The sequence below is a fragment of the Struthio camelus genome, chromosome 7 (assembly GCF_040807025.1).
Source record: "Struthio camelus isolate bStrCam1 chromosome 7, bStrCam1.hap1, whole genome shotgun sequence".
Classification (NCBI taxonomy): Eukaryota; Metazoa; Chordata; class Aves; order Struthioniformes; family Struthionidae; genus Struthio; species Struthio camelus.
In genome coordinates, this window is record NC_090948.1 from 21,499,718 (window position 1) to 21,518,229 (window position 18,512).

The 18,512-nt window shown below is 43.3% G+C and overlaps 2 protein-coding genes across 8 annotated transcripts in view; one reads left to right on the forward strand and one right to left on the reverse strand.

Annotated features, from left to right (window-relative positions):
* Window positions 1-16,378, forward strand: part of VSTM4 (V-set and transmembrane domain containing 4) — a 57,316-nt gene extending 40,938 nt beyond the window's left edge. The window contains exon 8 of the mRNA XM_068950198.1: window positions 1,491-16,378. Coding sequence (XP_068806299.1) covers window positions 1,491-1,616 — 126 coding nt within the window. The 3' untranslated portion in view covers window positions 1,617-16,378. The remainder of the gene's footprint in view (window positions 1-1,490) is intronic.
* Window positions 16,379-16,519: 141 nt separating this feature from the next.
* The window catches only part of WDFY4 (WDFY family member 4), a 151,290-nt gene continuing 149,297 nt past the window's right edge, over window positions 16,520-18,512 (reverse strand). For all 7 annotated transcript variants that reach the window (XM_068950147.1, XM_068950141.1, XM_068950143.1 and 4 more), the window contains 2 exons: window positions 18,009-18,120; window positions 16,520-16,940 (listed from right to left, as the gene is read on the reverse strand). In XM_068950147.1, the coding sequence (XP_068806248.1) occupies window positions 16,874-16,940; window positions 18,009-18,120 (179 nt within the window). In that variant the 3' untranslated portion in view covers window positions 16,520-16,873. The remainder of the gene's footprint in view (window positions 16,941-18,008; window positions 18,121-18,512) is intronic.

An 18,512-nucleotide genomic window follows, 5' to 3' on the forward strand; every position in this document is an offset into this window, starting at 1 on the left:
ACTGTCAAGGCAAAATGAAAGGATTCCAGAACAGTGCAAAAGACAGGAAGCAGGGGAGCCCAGGGACTGATTTCAGAGGATATTAGATGTTTATCTTTTTAGCCAGAAGACAATGTAATAATTATTCAAACACATTTCAAGGAAACAAGAATCATTCATGTTAAATCAGAAAGGAATAAATAGTAGTAAATAAAACAAAATTACATAAAGGAGATGCTTGGTGTTGAAAAATGTTGATTGTCATTTTCTTCATTATAACAGTTAAGTACCTTATAGAAATCTTTTCTGTTTACAAACTTCAAGTCAGTTTTCAACTCATGACTGGCAAAGTCTTTCTTGAGGATTAAGAGCTTGGTCTCAGAGATGCAACCCTTTCGGTAAGGTATAGTTTTGTGACTGCAACAAATTATATGGCTGAAATGTTTTTTTAAAAGCATGTCCTTTCTAGGTTTAAACCTGAAAACGTAAGTTATATTCACGTAGAGTATGGCACCCAAGAGGATAAGAGAACAAATTTCCCAGTTCTTCACCTGCATAGAGCCTTATTACTTCACCCTTCTTCATCCTTCGGCAGATGAACTGAAATCCATTTCAAGTACTAGGGCCCCACATACACACCCAAAGCAACTCTGTTGCTAGGTTTTCTAAGGTGGGTTTGACACTAACAACTGACTCCAACTGATAAGCCAACACATATATAGGAACATAAGACAGGACCTTCCTCCTCTAAGCCATCCGAGTCTGGATGAGGGCCCAAATAGCAGTAGCTTGCAACACTTGGCAACTGTTCCCTGACCCCCATTAAATTTGTTCGGTAAAACCTCTTGGTAATGTATCTGTTAGTTAGGTATAGTTTTAATTCTAAAACTCAACTAGCATAATATATCAGATGGTGCTGGTGGTATGACCCTTGTTCCAAACTCATCTCATCTACAGCGTGGCAAAAGTGTTAAAATCCCTTCGAGGTGACAGTAACTCAACTCCACCCATTTCTGCTTTGCTCTGCAGACCCTTAACACATTTTTTGATGCTGCTAAGAAACATAAAGGGAGGCACTGTGAGTGAGTGTGATTATAGATGTAACTGTTCCAAGGTTTACACCTGAGAAGCAAATCTGGTATAAGTGTTTTAAATTGTGAAATCTGCAATAACTAAAATTAAATTGGAAAATTTAGGATTAGATTAGAGGAACTGAATAATTTGCTAATACACTTCTTTCAAAATTGTAATATGTGAATTGTCAAAACATTCAATACATAATTTTGAAAAACAGAGAAAAACTGCAAGTGAAGCTAAAAATCCTACTATTCTGTTTTTTTTTATTTCATCTTCTATGAATCAACTCTAATACAAAGTAAACTGATTAATACCAGAGTAGAATTACTATGTGTGAGAGAAGAAGTAAAGCCTCTTCCATAGAATATGTAAGGTGTCTTTTACATTCAGCCATAACAACTTTATAACTGTAATTTGTTGGTTCTGTTTCCTAGCCGAAAATCACAGAGGAGAACTTAACGTATGCTGAACTTGAACTTATGAAGCCAATGCAGGAAGCCAAAGGCATTCCCAGTACAACAGTCTATGCACAGATACTCTTTGAGGAGAACAAGCTGTAACAGATCTCATGCCTGTATAAATGTCCTTTGTCTGTGTTCTATTTAATTCTTGCTGTGCTGTTTATTTATAAAAAATCATACAAATATCCTCATTTGTTTACTTCCATTCATGCGCTTCTATATTTTTATGAGACTTTTAAACAAAATGCCATTGAAAGTAATCATAGAAAAAGCAGCTGGTCTAGAAGTGACATCCCAGAGATATCCTCTGTAGCGTCTGGCCTCCCCTTTTTAAGGGACTAAAGTTCCACCTGGCCAGGAAATTCATCAAATTACTATTGTTTTCCCTATCAGAAAATATTAATTCAGTAAAGCTGAGACTCTTTCACAGCAAAGGAGAAAATTTAATTACTTTTTCTGCATTTTTCCCCTAGAAATAGTTATCAAAGTTTGGTTTTCATATTTTCATTCCAAATTTCTCTTTCCAGATGACATTATATTTAAAAACTTAAGTTACTTTTAGTAAAACTGCTTTTAAGTGCTTGAAATCAAACATTTTAAAATAATCCAAATGAAACATTCCAAGTTAAACCAAATGGATTGCAGGAAGAATAGGGAAATAGATATCAAATATCTAGGGATATAGATATAGCTTAGCAACATTTTCCAGCATTTGGTTTTTTTTTTTTTTTTTTTTAAACTCTGATTTGGAATAGGAAAAAACTGACAGTGAATAAAAAACTTCCACAGAACAAGGACACTACTCCTGGCCTTGCTCGAGATTGGAGCTTCCAAACCTGCAAAAGCTTCCTCCCGTGTCCTACATGACTGAGCCCCTGATTTAGAAGAACAATTACAGAGCTTCCCCTTTAGCTTCAGAGCAGACTCCATAATGTCCTGCTTTCTTGCTTTGGAGTTATTTCTTTGGAAAGACCAGGGCTTGGGAGACAGGGAACTGAGCCTACTGTGAAAGCAGAAAATATTCCTTCCTCTTTCTTCCCCTCAGTCTTTGAGAGGGGATTCTTCCTTTTCTTGTGACATGTTTGAGGAAATGGGCTTTTCTCTGGTGTCCTGCATATGCCCCTTGGGAAGGGCAGCTGGACTGGTGCTTCCAAGCTCCTGAACTTCCAATGCCCAGGTCCCATTAAGGAACAGGGAGACTTAGGCACTTGACTCCTTTCAGCCCTTGGAAAGCTTTAGGCCTTGAGTGACTACGCAGCTGATGGGACATAAAAGCATGGGCTCTTTAGTTCACCATCAAACCCTGATGTTGGGCAAGTGCTAAATCCTCTCCAGGTCAGTTTGGGGTTGGATGGAGCCCCTGGACAATTCAACCTATTTAAAAGTCAGGCCAGTTACTGGGCAGGAGTTAATGTGGATTTTGGAGTAGCATGTGTTGGCCTGTGGCTTTGAAAGTCCTAACCAAGGTGATCCAAGTTGCTTCCTCCTTTGCTAGTTGGGCACTTTTAGGGATACAGCAAAAGGGCAGCAGGGCTCAGTGCACAGCTGGGAACTGTCACAGGAATTGTGTCCTTATCCCCAGTACTGAATGACAGTAGAGGAGAGGAGGGCTGTAGCGACAGGGCAGGGGCAGGCCTCCCACAAAGGGAGAGAGCACACCACTGTCCTTCTGAGGGTTTCACTGGAATATGTTACTTTGTATAAACTGATCTTTTACTTTTTCTTGAATGGGGGTAGAGATTACCTAGCATACGTAAACTGTTATCTTCTAACCATGATGTATAAATGTAAAATGCAGCTGCCTATTTCCATGCTTGTATAAAGTTCCATTGTTGTATAAAAAAGAATTTTAAAAAAAGTTTGTTAGGCTGGTTGTTTTGTACAATACTAATTCCTACTGTAGTCCCTTTTCAAAGTAATTGGTTTCAAACTAAGCCCAGTTTCTATCAACAGGTTTATTGCTAGAGATTATTTGCATTAATAATGTTTGGATTTATGAGCTACCAAGAAAGTTGGTTTTACCTTCTCATTATCCCAGGAGCTTAATCATCCATCAAAATGTCATGGTATCTTTCCTTGTTTTCTGATGGGGTGATGGCCTTTCATGCAAGATCAGTTATTTGACCAAAAAGAAACTGGTGCTGAGAGCTGTCAAACATTCAGGGATCAGTTTTGGAACAACGAGTTTGAACATTCACGGAGAGGACAACATCCCCTCTCCTTCAGACAGCTGTAATGAAGGACTTGGAAAGGTATAAAACATAATAGGTTCTCCTTCCAAATTAGAAATACAATCCTAATACATTAAGTACATCACTATTACATTGAGCTGGTCACTTAGTTGCAAAAACTTTCTAAAGTTAGGTATATAATCATTCCTTTTATATATAATTGGGCATTGCATTCATTGTTTAGAAAAATCCTCTACAGTATGTTTATGCCCAGCATTTTAATGAATATCCTTCTCTGTGTATTAATAGACTACACATTCATGTTTATGTTTGATATCTATTTCCCCAAAATGTTAGTTTATAGAGCTAAATTAATTACCTTTTTGGTGAAAGAAGTCCTCTCAGTTTGTGTAGGATTTATTGCTTGCTAGAGAACGATACGAGGATATGTGTTAATCTCAGACTAAGCACTCAGTAAAATTCAACTAGGTGGGAATTGAGTTTTCCATTCTGCAGAACATTCCATGATTTTAAAATGTTTTCCATTTGTGACTGACCTCAGGCAAAAGCATAATCCTGAAAGGCAACAGAGCAGCTGAGTGAAAGAAGGCCAGAACTACTACTTAGGAGAACACCACATCTTCCTGAGCAGACATTTCCTGAGCCTTTTCTCATGCAGTGTCCACCCAGATTTAATAATTTCAGAGCATATTATTGGAGGAAGAAAAACACTATGCTTCCTTTTCAATGAACCACACATCTTCAACTACCAAAGCAACTGGAAATATTACAGAGAAGAAAATGTCATTGAGTACAATGTGCTTTAATGGGAGAATGCAAGATATTCTGGGTTTAGTGCCTTTTAATAGGAAATACTAAATTCATGACTGTCCTAACTCCCTCTGGCTTCAGCAGAACAGCAACAGAGCTGAATGTGGCCCACTGTTCTCTAACATGACAGAAGCTCCCATGAAGACTCTTAGTATCGTATTCAGCAGCACTTAAGAGTCTGCAGAGTCATGTTATTTTGGTTACTCCTGTTGTAATTGGCAAATCATAGCCTAGTGCTGAAACTTTAACAAATACAGTTCTATTAGCTTCACACCAATTTAGTGTCAGGTTGTTAAATGTTAATATACTACATCCTATAGCTTTAAATAGGCTTAGAGATGCTTACAGCTTTGGTTAGATGCACCTTGTTCCTCCACATTAAATTTTATTACCAGAATCCTCCATCAGCAAATAGGAGTAAACCACATTAGTGTTGTGAGCTGCGTGGGGGTTGATTCTGCTGCCCAAGGAAGGGGTATTTTATTACTCTTTATTACAACTTTCTAATTGATAGGTGTGGTTGGAATGCCATTATCTCTGTACTCACAAACAAATTATTTGTTTTAGAATAATTGTAACATAATCGTGAGGTTCTCTTCATTAAGAAGTTGAAACAACTTGTGTTCTTAGCCAGGGTTTGGCCAAGTTCTGGCACAGCAGGACTCAGACCAGATGGGGTCTCATTTGATGTATGATTTGTATGTCAAATTCTGCTTTCTTGAGAATTTCTCTGAAACTTCTCCAGTGAGTGACATCATAACAATCGTTCTCCCATGTTTCTTGCACTAATCTGAAGTATACTCACTTGGTGTGTTTTGTTCCACACCTGGTACAGCTCCATTTTATCAGCTTGGTTGGGAGCTAGAGTGATGACCGCATGTCAATAGAAGACTCGGAGTTTGTGTTATTCCTCTCAGAAAAAGGGATTCTGAGATGTTAGCTAGTCCATCACCCCATCTCAAGGTTGGACTGACTCAGCCTGACTTAACATGCCTCAACCTGGCAGAGATTGGCGTAATCTGTTCTTAAAAACATGCAGTAATAGGTTTCCGTGCTCTCCCCATGATCTATTTCCACAGCCTGCATTATTCAAAAAGTCAAAGACATTTCCCTTTCTTCTTAACAGACTTTTCCGTATTTGAAAACTGTTAAATCTAGTGAGGGGAAGGCTCAAGAGAGAATTAACCTCCATTCTGTCAGTCTTTCCTCTTGTAAAGATCAAATGATTCCTGAAAATACTTCCTTGGGAAAGATTTACCAGTTAATCCAGAGATTAGTTAATCCCTACATACGGGACCATGGGAATTCGGAGAATGGGAAGGCTGGTAGATGGTTTCCCAGATCCCATTTGGAGCCCAGTCCACAAGAGAAAAAGCCTGATGAAACACCTGCACAAAATATGCTATGGCCCCAACTTCTAGCTCTCAAATATCTCCTCCCTGTCTGCCCCATCTCTGTCAGCCAACCTGGCAGCTGTTGTATATTCCAATACTTCTACTCAGCAGCTAAATACTGAAGCAATGGGCTCCAACAACTGCATAGCAATAGATTGGCCAAGAATCCTATCTGTCCTGCCACCATATTTTGTTAAGTCCCTCCTGTTCATCACCAGCATTGCTGGGGTGTTTGAACCCCTAAGAAACTTTTCAGGCTTTGACCGCCTCAGTCAGATACGCTCTGGAAGCCATTGTCAAATTTTCAGCTTAGCGCTGGTCAGGCTTTCCTTTTAATATATAACACAATCAGTCACTACAACCGCAGTTCTCCCTGCTGGGCAGAACCTGGGACTCTCCTGTTCTTAACAACAGGGAAGTAGGCAACTGCGCAGACAGAGTATCTAGGCAAGCTCACATGGTTTCTACTCCTGGCTAGGGAAAAGCTTTGGTAAAGTTACTTCATACCTCTCAGTGCTTGTTCCTTGTGCCCTTCTTGAACACAAGCAGTTAAGTGAAACTTGGACCCTCCCTCTTGGATTTCAGTTGTTAAAACAAGTTAAAATCCTATCTATCTTGCCTACAGCAACATCTTACCATAAGTAAGGGAATGAGATCTAAGAACCCAGCAACGCTTTACAGCTCTGTACACTGAGGACCCTGCAGGACAGGACCACCTTTGGGGGCTTTTGCCTTCCTATTCTGGGCTGGCATGGTCTTGGGTACAATTCCGAGCAAGTACACTAGGTACCTACAGTATCACATAACAGCCTCTACATCTTCCCTTGAGAAATTAGTCATTGATGCTTTTGAGTTATCCTCAGGAAAGAGGAGGCCTGCAGTAACTTCTCTGGCTGCTAACAGGTCTCTCCTGATACCAGCGGGAAGACACAGCACAGAACAGGGCATCGCACAAATATACAGGGCAAACAAATATGGGAATTGGCAATGGTTGTTATATTCAGACAAGGCAACTGGATATGCATCCTCTCCATGCCATACAAGCAGACAATGATGCTGCTGGATGCTGCTCAGCAGTTCTACACCACTTCCCCCAGCTCCAGTTCTTCCTGCTATGAATAGAAACTAGAAGGAATATTGTACAGCACCATCTGTGAAGGGAGTTTTTACCCAGTCAGCTAAGCAGCTTTACAACCCTTATCCACCACACTGGTCCTGGGAGAGAGAGGCAACTACAGAATCCTAGACTAACTCCTTGGATCAGAGACAATCAACAGGGTTGATAGCCAATCATGCTTACCCTGTATGGCACCTTTATGGCATGAATGGTCTTGTCTTTGCAATGGGGCTCTGCTCTTACTGGAACATGTCCTTCAAATCCCTCACACAGATAGAGCTACACTCACCTCAACCTCCACTTCTTCCTTGCTTACTCTCTTAGAGCAGTCAGAGAACAGAAGGACTCTATCCTGTCAGGGAAGTAACTCAAAAGCCAGAATGAATAAATCAGTGTGCACATGACAACGGCAAATAGCAAAGGCCACTTCTATGTATCACTATAAAAAATAACATTAATTGGGATGCTTTGCAATTTCCTGTACAACCCATAATTAGGTTAGATAAGAAACTAGCAGTGTCTAAGTGCTATAAATGTCTAAATTAAGTTATTTTCAAAGTGCCCGGCACTTTGACATTTGAGAGTTCAGAGTAATTGGGGGTATTGAAATAAAATTGCTTCTGTTATTTAAAAGGTCATTATCTTCTTCGGGTAGATATATGAGGACTATTTTCCACTCCACTGAGCCATTCTATTTGGTACAATTAGAGCTGCTTGAGTAAATTTCTAGCGGGCCTCCTCCCACTTATCACAGTCCCAGCACTGCCTCAGGGAAGGGCCTGCAAATATACAGCCCAAATATGGAGTATATATTCTGCTCATAATCGGGCACTGGAGATCTGAGAGCTACTCAGAGCTTCAATCAGACACCCACAATAAACACCACATTGCTACAACCAGCAAGGCTAAAACTTAGTCCTTAAACCATTCAGGTCAACAAATACCAGGTTACGGGCACAGGCCAGTGTGCTAGGCAGACAAACAATGCTGACAAAGGCTTTGAAGCAAATAAGGATTTCACCTTCCCAGCTAAATTGCCCACAGCCTGGGCAGCAACTCTAGTTATTTCAATAGCAGCACTGAAATCCCTTGAAACATGACACAGGCTCAATGTCACAACAGAGACATGACTGTTGTTTACTTACCAGATCTGCTGCTGTGTGAGTGTGATACTCAAACCAGGCTTCAATAACTACATCTTCACTGCATTTTATTTCAGTCCTTAAGTGCTAGTAAAATAAGGGGGAGTATAAAGACCTAGAAACTGGCTGAGGAGAATTAACTCATTACCATCCCTCCACTGGAGACTGCCATGTCCAGGAGACCCTGGGGAACAGACCATGCACAAGGGGCCAAGGATTACTGTCCCTATTCATTCCACAGAATCACAGAACGGCCAACGTTGGAAAGGACCTCTGGAGATCATCTAGTCCAACCTCCCTGCTCAAGCAGGGTCCTCTAGAGCGTGTTTCCCAGGATTGCGTCCAGACGGGATTTGAAGCGTCTCCAGGGAAGGAGACTCCACAGCCTCTCTGGGCAACCTGTTCCAGAGCTCTGTCACCCTCCCAGGAAAGGAAATTTTTCCTCACGTTCAGATGGAACTTCCCGTGTTTCAGTTTGTGCCTGTTGCCTCTTGTCCTGTCACTGGACAAGACTGTTCTCACCACGGAGAAGAGACTGGCCCCATCCTCTCGACAGCCCCCCTCCAGATGCTTGTACACACTGATGAGATTCCCCCCTCAGTCTTCTCTTCTCCAGGCTAAACAGGCCCAGCTCTCGCAGCCTTTCTTCATAGGAAGAGATGCTCCAGCCCATTCAATCATCTTTGGAGCCCTCTGCTGGGCTCTCTCCAGGAGTGCCATGTCTCTCTTGTCCTGGGGAGCCCAGAACCGGACACAGTACTCCAGGGGAGGCCTCACCAGGGCTGAGGAGAGGGGCAGGATCACCTCCCTCCACCTGCTGGCAACACTCTGCCTAATGCACCCCAGGATCCCATTGGCCTTCTTGGCCACAAGGGCACGTTGCTGCCTCATGCTTCACTTGTTGTCCACCAGGACTCCCAGGTCCTTCTCTGCAGAGCTGCTTTCCAGCAGGTCAACCCCCAGCCTGTCCTGGTGCAGGGGGTTCTTCCTCCCTGGGTGCAGGACCCTGCACTTGCCTTTGTGGAACTTCGGGAGGTTCTTCTCCGCCCACCTCTCCAGCCTGTCCAGGTCCCTCTAGAATGGCAGCGCAGTCTTCTGGTGTGTCAGCCACTCCTCCCAGTTTTTTATCATCAGCAAACTTGCTGAGGGTGCACTCCGTCCCTTCATCCAGGTCACTGATGAATACGTTGAACAAGACTGGACCCAGTACCGACCCCACAGTAGGCCCCCTACAGGCCTCCAACCAAAGACTCTGTGCCATTGATCACAACCCTTAGTGGCTTTTTGTGGTGAACAAAGACAGGAAGCAACTGTAAGCTTCATTATAGGACTATTTTTAGCTGTTACACTTGTTGCTGCTGTTGCAATCATCTGTGCATGCCCTGAGAACGTGTCTTCCTGCTTGAGCATCAGCAAGACTGGTCCAAACAGTCCTTAGAGCCACCAGCAGGTGGGCGTAGGAAAAAGAAATAGCCCAGTCTGGCCTCTGGTGTCCAGGATGAGTTTGCTGGGCAAGCACCTGATAAAAGGAAAGCTTTTTGCTGCAATCTGAATACAAATCAGACAAAAGCCAAGGCAACTGCAATGCCCTTTTTCAGAGTCACTATTCCATGCTAAATGATGCCTCGCTACAGTAGTGGTAGAGAACGCATCCATTTGCCCCTCAGAGTATCTGAGAGAGAACACATGTCGACAGCCCAGACAGGACTGTTCTGAGCTGAACACTCCTGACTAACAAAACCCATGAAAATTTTCCTGCACTAATCCTAACACTTCCAGTGAACCAGAGCACCTTCCAGAAAGGCCCATATCTGAACTCAGAAATGCCAAAGATAGAGATCCCAGTTGGCTCTGTATAAACCACTGGAAGGATTGCTTATCCACCCTGCCAGAGAGCTCTGCTTTATTTCCAGGTGGAGTTTGTCTAGCTTCTCTTCTGCTTTACATCTGAAAGACTAAATCCTTTAGTACCAGGGTGTTTGCAATAGCCAAGTTATTTGTATTGGCAGGTACTCCTGACTCCTCGCAAAACGCTGGAAAATCCCAGCCCTGCCCCCTGGCAAGGTGTGATATATCAGTACTGTCCTCACTGATATGGCTATGGTTCAGGGATGGCCTACGCTAACATTGCCAAGTTGGACATAGCTGTGGTCTGATGTTTGTCCAGGGCTCTCAGGGCTTTGGTGCGTCAGCACGGACAGGGATAGCAGAACCATATCTGGAAGGCATATACGTGGTGCTTATACCAAAAGGTTTTGGTGAGCTTTCCCATCATCGGAGCTGAAATGCAGAAGCTTCCCAGCAGTGCAAACTCCTGCCTCCCTAGGATGACTGGGTTGGATCTGTTTTTTCAGCCTTCCTTAGCAAGCCAGCTGAATCCCCCAATAGCTGTTTTGAAAGGGCCTTTGCAGAAAGCCCCAAATTCTCCTCCCTGCTTGTGGGCAAAGGAGATTTGTACACAGGGGGACAGGAGAGGTTAGCTGACCCTACAACTTTCCCTCTCCACCAAATAGTATTGCCTGTGCCCTAAGGAGCAGGAGAGGGCTGAACTCCAGGTATGGGGGAGAGAGAAGCCATTTTCTACTGCATCAGTCTTCTCCCAGCCCTTTCACAGAGAGGATACTAGACATGGCAACTCCCAGCAGCTTAATGCACATGCTCCACCACAGCATCTGAGCATCCTACCAAAACTGAAGTAGCTATGGCAGCATTACTCTTCCTTGTCCCTCCCGCCCTGGGGACAGCTGTATGAGGAAGAAGTGCAGTCCTCAGAGCCTCCTTCCCAAATAAACAAAACAAGGTGACAACTTCTGACCTGGAACAGGGACAGTTCTCAAGCCTCTGTTGCAGTCATCCACACAGAGATAGCTTCTCTCCCACTGTACACAAGTAAGAGGTCACAACGTTCTCCTCGCAGCAGACTCATCTGGCATCCTCAGCTCCACCCATCCAGCCAGCACACAGCTCACCCTTGGCCCCTTGGATGACTGCTCTGCACTAACAATCCTCCACATGCAGAGGGCCAGCGCTATGCTTAGGTATGAAACATACTGAGTGACCACTGAACACAGGCCCAGCTTTCCCCATCACAAGGCCCACGCTTGCTCAGTGCTCACTGCAGCAAGTATTACCCATAGTCCCCAAGATCCTGATGTACTGCTGAAGCCTGTCTGGTTCCATAGTATTTAACTCTGGTGTAGGGTATGAGGAGGTTCCTTTTTAAGAACTTCATGCAGCAAATTTCTAGGAGAATCCTGAAGCTTGGGAAGAGCTCTGATGACCTGTCATTTAAGGCAAAAAGCACAGGGAAAGTTGTCAGTCCTTCATCAGCCCTGTCCCCTTTCGCATCTCCCCATCAGCCTGACTGACTTCAATGACAGTAATTATGGCGTGCGCACGCCTGAAGACTGACAGTGATAATACAACAATTAGTGTGAGCGCTATGTGATGTGTGTTCGAGTGTATGCAAAAAAAATCACACCAGCTATTTGGCTCAGAGTTGCTTTCAGGTGCACAAGAGAGCTGTGGCAGCCCTGTCTCCCAAGGGCACTGAGCAACAGCCATCGTTGCTACAGGTGCCACCCACCATCCAACACTTGTAACCTCAGCACTGGCATCCATCCACCACCACTTAGCATCCAGCTCATTGGGCTAGGAGTCTCAGACAGGCTAAAAAAATGCCTGAGACTGGATATAAGGTTCCAGACTTTCCTAGTTCATTGCTTTCCAAAAGGAATGAGCTTGTATAAGCAACTGACCCAAAAGGTAAAGAGTATCTTGCAGGATGAGGGAGACAATCAGGACTTTGTAGCACTGTCCACTTCTCCCCCACCATGCCCTGGATGATCTTTCGGCTGCAAGTCTCCTCTAGTCCTTCCTGCTGCCAGATAGCTCCAAGAGTTTGGGATTAGAATGACACTACCTATTTCTCTGAGGTCCTCAAGGTCCCTGTGGTTCACCAGTTTCTCAAGTCCCCTCCTAAGAGCCTAAATAGCAAAGTCAGTTTGTGAAGAGCAGATTGCATCAACACTCCTGAAAACCTGGCTCCTCCTGGGACTAACTACTACGTAAGAGGAGACAAGACGGCCAGGATCAGGTCCAGAGCTTTCCTGGGCTTCTTTTTGAACTCTCTTGGGACGTCCCTCTCCAGAGATGAGGGAAAGATGGGCTGCACTTTCAGGCAGAACAGAGCACATCTCTGCTAATGGTTTTAGCTGACAAGGCCTTCAGATACTTCCCTCGTGACAGCAATATGAAATCCTGAATGAGATGATCTGGTTACCAACTCTCTCTTGCAACAAGCTTTGAGATCCACGTACTTCAAAGTACTTGGGAGCAGCCATACCGACAATCAGGGGAATTCTCCTCTGGGAATTACAGATCTGTTTGCATGGATTTTTCAAAGAAGGCTAGAGCAAATTTTTTTTTAATGAGGATACAAAGGCCCTGCAGTACACAGGCAGCCCTGCAAATATTGCTTCACTAGCCTTTATTAGCCAATAGAAAACTACAGAAATCAGACAGTATTTAATGCTCACTGTAACATTTATAAGACTCCTATTGCCGAACAAGAAAGCAAGATGGTCTGTGCAATAACCAAATAAGTGTGATTAAGGCATTTTAGGGTTTATGGTCCCTGATTAGATTAAACTGATATTTAAAGCCACATAAAGGTTGTGCTGTTCCGTATTTCTCTTCTTAGTTCCCTATAGGGCAGAGTTAAGATTGTGTCTTAATTCTGCATTTTTTTTCCTAATGAGATTGAATTTCTTTTAAGGATAATTCTCACCCTGAGCTACTTACCCCTTGCAAAAGTTGTTTCTGAGATAATTACAACACTGATGATGTTTTTACTGAGCCACTTACTTTCGGTGCAACTCCATCTTTACTGTATTGCTGTGGAATTGCTCTGCTTGCTTAATTTTTGAGCATATTCTAGATGTACCATCTCTATGTTCCACGTGGCCACTAGATAATCAGTATTACATCAGGACGCTCACTGAGTAGGTACCATTACTGCTCCTGAGGGCTGGCAGCCAGCTAGCTCCAGGCCGTCTATGCCTCAGCAAAAGCTGCCTCCACATCTTGAGTTGATAGAATTTCACCGACATTCGTCCTTTACCAAATACGCAAGAGCCCGGCACAAATATAAAAGTAGGTGCTGGCAAGAACTTGCTGCTGCTATCTGTTCAACTGTATTTTAGAAACCTCTCGCAATTACTTCACACCACAGGGACTTGCCTGCAACATGATGATGAGGTGCATTCTATCACCATCCCCCAGGATCTCTGCTCTCCACTGCACCAGATCACAGCTATTAGCTATCACACACACTGGCTACAGCCGGCCTGCGAAATCTGGTAACTGTGACATGCTTACATTTGTGCCTTAATTCTGCCAAGCAAGGAGTGGTGCTTTCAGTACTCACAGTATGTGCTTCTTCCCATAACTTATGACTCAGGGCAAAATCTGGAGCTAAACAGGAGAGAAGAAACTGAGAATTCCTCCATACACTGGAAGACTCCAACAACCTTGAGAGATTATGGTCCCGACCCAGTGCTCTAGAATTCACAGCTTTTCAGCAAAGACCAAAACTCTGTAGGGTAGAGCAGCACAGCAGAACTTGCCCAGGTGCTACATAGATGGCAGTCTCAAAAAGGACTTGTCACTAACCAAAGGTTGGATTCTATTTTCCTTCATACTCGAGGCCACAGTTACATCTGCTGGGTCCACTGGGGTCAGTCAAAGTGGATGGACTCCAAACAGGCCTCTGCCAACTATTATCAGGCTGTGCAATCTGTAAGTGCTATTTGCAATCTTTATGCTTGCAGAAACGAGTGACTCTTCAAACAGGGGGAGGTTTGGGACAGAATCAGAATGGGGGCTGGTGCAGATAGATGATCCCAGCACTGCCCCACACAGCAGTTCACATAATGGGTGGAGAGGGGCTCCTCTGAATGTGAGGAGCAATGCGGTCAATGCCTACTGCACCCGCCTAAAACTATCCATATCCTCATCGAGTAAAGAGGTTGAGAATACATAGCGCTGTTAGCAATTCACATCATAATGATAGTATCACTTTTTTGTTACCAGCATTAACATGCCAGTTCTCAGCACGCTCGTCTCAGAGTTATCTAGCTTCCTCTGGACAGAGCATTGTTGTACAACCAATCACTCCTAATTAGATTTTTCCCCAAGAGGAAATTTCAATTCATTTCTATCTTCTTTTTTTTATATTCTCCCAAATTACAGCTCCTTGAACAAAAGGACAAGCTTGACTCAGGAAAACTTTTAATTCTTAACCTACCAACTTTCATTCATGCATGCACACTCTGGATGTGTTCTGTGCTCCAAAACAACAGTTGGTGCCTCCTATTCCTCCTGAATACGCAAGACACCTGAGGCTGGGTATGATGTGATGAACCTGTCAAATCCATGCACGGCTAGTGTGCAATTACAAGTGGCCTGCTCTTATGTCAAGCAAAGTCAGGCTGATGTCCAGAGCACTGGAGCGGTTAGTCTTGATGCACAGGCTGCAGAGTGGGTGTTGGCTTTAGGAAAGGGAAGATCTGCTATTGACAAAGACAGACTGCATGAAAAGGCTAAAGGAGCAGGTATAGTTAACAAGCTATCAAGAAGCCTCTAGGTAAATGAATATACAGGTAGTCAGCTTCTCCCATAGCTCTGATCACCTTTATGATGCTTTTGCAAAACTGTATTCACAACTGATTATATAGTCACAGTCCAGGTCCTCCTGTCCATGTAGCAAAATCACAGCTTGTTTTTAAGGAATATGGGGAGAAGGAAGAGGAAAGAAGGAATTTAATTAATTTGGTAAAATTCTAGGACAATTGACCTTTCTCAAGCGTCACTTCTTAAGAAAAGGAAAGATGGGCATGGTCACCTCTCTACCATAAGGTTACTTTGACTGCAAAAAAAATGGTCTGTTTGGTCTATTTTTAGTGAATGTTTCCCTGAGCACAGGGAAGGATGACATTTAAGTCGTCAAGTCATACACTCAGAGGTTAGGAAGGAAAACCAGCTAGGTCTTCTGTGTAGACATAATGCAACCTCCTTGTACGCCTGTATCATAAGATTCTAGTCACTACATTTTCCACAGGCAATTACCTCATTCACTGTGGTGGTTAGACAAGAGCTTGAGGAGGGCCATGGCTCAGCACTCTGTAAAGAAGGAAGCTGTTTGCCACAGAAAGTCTTGCTCGTTCAGCAACATAATTCAAAAGAAGAGTCATGAACAAAGCAGGGCCCTCCAGGAAGAAGAAAGTTGATGGTGCAATTAGAGGAAGACCAGTAATCCCCTCTGCATTCTATTCTTGATCCTTCCTAGTGATGCTGGCAAGTATCTTTCTCTGAGGCTTTGGCATGAGCAGTTCTTTGTGTTCCTCAATCTCTGGTTGCCCACAGCACACCAAACCACTCTTGCAGTGTTAAGCACTCCCAGTCCAGTGGAAATCAGGGAATTCTTGTGGCTCTCGCTGCCTGGGGGTGTGTTCAGTGGTATGAACACATGGTCCTTTGTGACCACGATGTTCTTTGCGTTCCCCTAGGCTCTGCCCTGATGTAATCCATGGTGTTCGGGAAGCCACTGTGCCTAAGTGGCTTCTCAGACCTTCTGTTTGTAAGATAAGGTGCTTTATTTCCTTACCAGATCAAGGGAGGAGTTAAGTTATCATCAACACAGTTTCTTCAAATTCTTAGAAAATGTAAAGGAGCTTGATTTTTCACATCAGCTGCATCTCAGTCGGGGACCCAAAGGGCACACAACTTTGTTGGACTACGGTCTCAGCTTTCGTATACTTCAGACCCCCACTTTTACCATGCAGGGTAATTGTGAAGGTAAAGCCTGAAGCACATGCGATATGCTGATATTCCAGAGAGCATCAGTGCAAGGCTAGAAAAGAAGGCAGTGTAAGAGGAGAATTAAAGACGACATTTACCAGCTGTGCCAGATCCTCATCCTCACCCCTTCCACGCATCTTGCCTGCCTTGCTCACCGTGAAAAATCAAGTCAGAGATTAGGTAACCTAAGACTGCGTGGTAACAGATGTTCACAGTGCAGCTGGATGAAGGCACCACCATCAACCTGCAATCGAGTACCTCCTACCCTCCCTTTCTGATCTCAGTAACTTTTTTGAAGGAATGTATACATTTTTCATGCAATATCCCAGGTTCAGGGAAGGAGGAGTGGCAAGAGCAAAGATACTAACATCCTTGGGTGTTGGCAAGAACAAAAATACTGCAACAAATGCACTTTACATCAGCTTGAAGCCTCAGTATTTTCTGATCTCTCAAACTAGAATATGTTAAACTTAATAAGCTATGCTGCTCCTTGGCATCATCAAGACAGTTTTATTTGCTAGCTTGAACTGCGATGTCAAATATAGCATATTATGCCAAATTCAGTATTTAAAATAATCTTTAAAATATAAAAGTTCTCTCAGGACAAATACTGCAAATTCTTATAGCATATGTGCATTGCATTGTCTGTCAGTATCTTTCCCATAACTTTGGAGTCCATTTTCTGATTTCAGCCAGATCTGACTGCAGAGTCAGTCCAACAATTCCTTTGAGATTCATTTCCCCCCATAAGCTTCCTGGTTCCTCTGAATCTTGTGTGCTCTGAAGGGCAATTTTCTCTCCATCCAAAAGGCTGAGAACAAGAGTTCCTGATTATTTCTTCCTACTCATCCACAGACCAACAGCAGATTCTTCCCCAGTCATCACCAACTAGGAGCTTGGAGGAATTTCTTGAGAAAGAAAGGTAGAAAAGAAAAAGAAGAGAACAATGTTTAAGAAAAAGATGTAAATATGATCAAGGCTTTCTCTTGCCTGTGCAACAATTAGGATGATGCTACAATCAAGGCAGCAGGTTATCTTTAGTTTTAAGTCTGAGGAAGAATGATGTCAACTAGACAAAGATTCATACTGCAAAATCCGAACTTGGAATCAGATCCAAACTTCCCCAGAGTTCAATGCGTCAGCTTTGGACAACCTAGCCAGATCTGGAGCTCTAACCTTTCACTGACACTGACCATCTACCAGAGTTAATTAAATCTGCTTGCCAGACTCAGAATTTAGACTTGTTGACTTTGGCTTCAGACACCAAAATCTCTGCTGCCTGCAGTGCCATCAACACAGTGAAACTAAACCCCTCAAACTTTCGCACTTTCCAGGCATATAAGCATCACACCCTGTAAGCGCTCTAACTCTGAGCATCCAGAACATGGGAACCATTTTAGTGACTATCAAAACACCAGCACTTCTGAAAAGTAAGACAGCAGCTGTTTAATAGCACAGCGTCCTGGGGTAGAAGATGAAGACAACTACTACAGCCAGAAGAAACTGCCGGAGTGGGATTTAGTAAACTAAAATGTTGCTGGCTGTGCAAACTGAATACAATTTAACAACAAAGTCCTCTTCTGGCCAAAAACATCTTGTTTACATTTCATTAAGGAGCTGGCATCTCCAGCAACTCCTAGGGTAGTGGTTTTACTATGATGTAGAAACAGGGTAGTAGCTACTTACTCATTTCTGCAACTATTCTGCTCAAAAGCTGTTATTTCTCTTTCAGTGTCCCCTATCCAAGTGCTGACCATCCCCAAACCCTTCACTTAATATAGTTGGCCAGGCCAGCTTCCAGAGCGGCTACATTTGGCCAAGACATAGCCGTTGTACTGAGATTTTAAGAAACAATAGAAATATAAACTTCATAAGATAAATTAATCTGATGATTTAGAACAGACCCGTGGAAACACTGAGGCTGATTTGGTGCCCTCTGCTGGACAAACGCTGCAATGCAAAGGAAAGGACAGTACCTGGATACAGCAAGTGCTGTCACTGCTGGGCTGTTCTTACTTGGTTTTCCAGTCAAGGCAAGGCTGGGATTCAGTTCCCGACAGAGAACAAGATGTTTTCCACACTTGTTACCTGTTGGGTGGTTTAAAAATAAATATTTAGAAAGTGTCTGGGGGCAGCATGGAAGGGATTGTTATTATTTACGGTCAGCAAGTTGTTAAGTTGAGAACAAATATATTTAATCTCAGCCTGTGCTGTTGCAAAATAGGCCCACCCCAATTTAATTTGTGGCTATGATAGTTACATGTGCTGACGTGCGGCTGTATCAATTGTGCGCTAAATTGGATTTGTGTATTATTGCTTTCTAAATTGCATGCCTAGTTCAGCAAAATTGTTCATCAGTTTTCACTGGCTCTATGCTTAATAAGATGCCCCACAATACCTTGCTGCCAGGATATAATACAGCCCATAATTGCCTAGTAAAAAGAAATTACATAAAGCCCTGGTATTATCAACTTATCTAA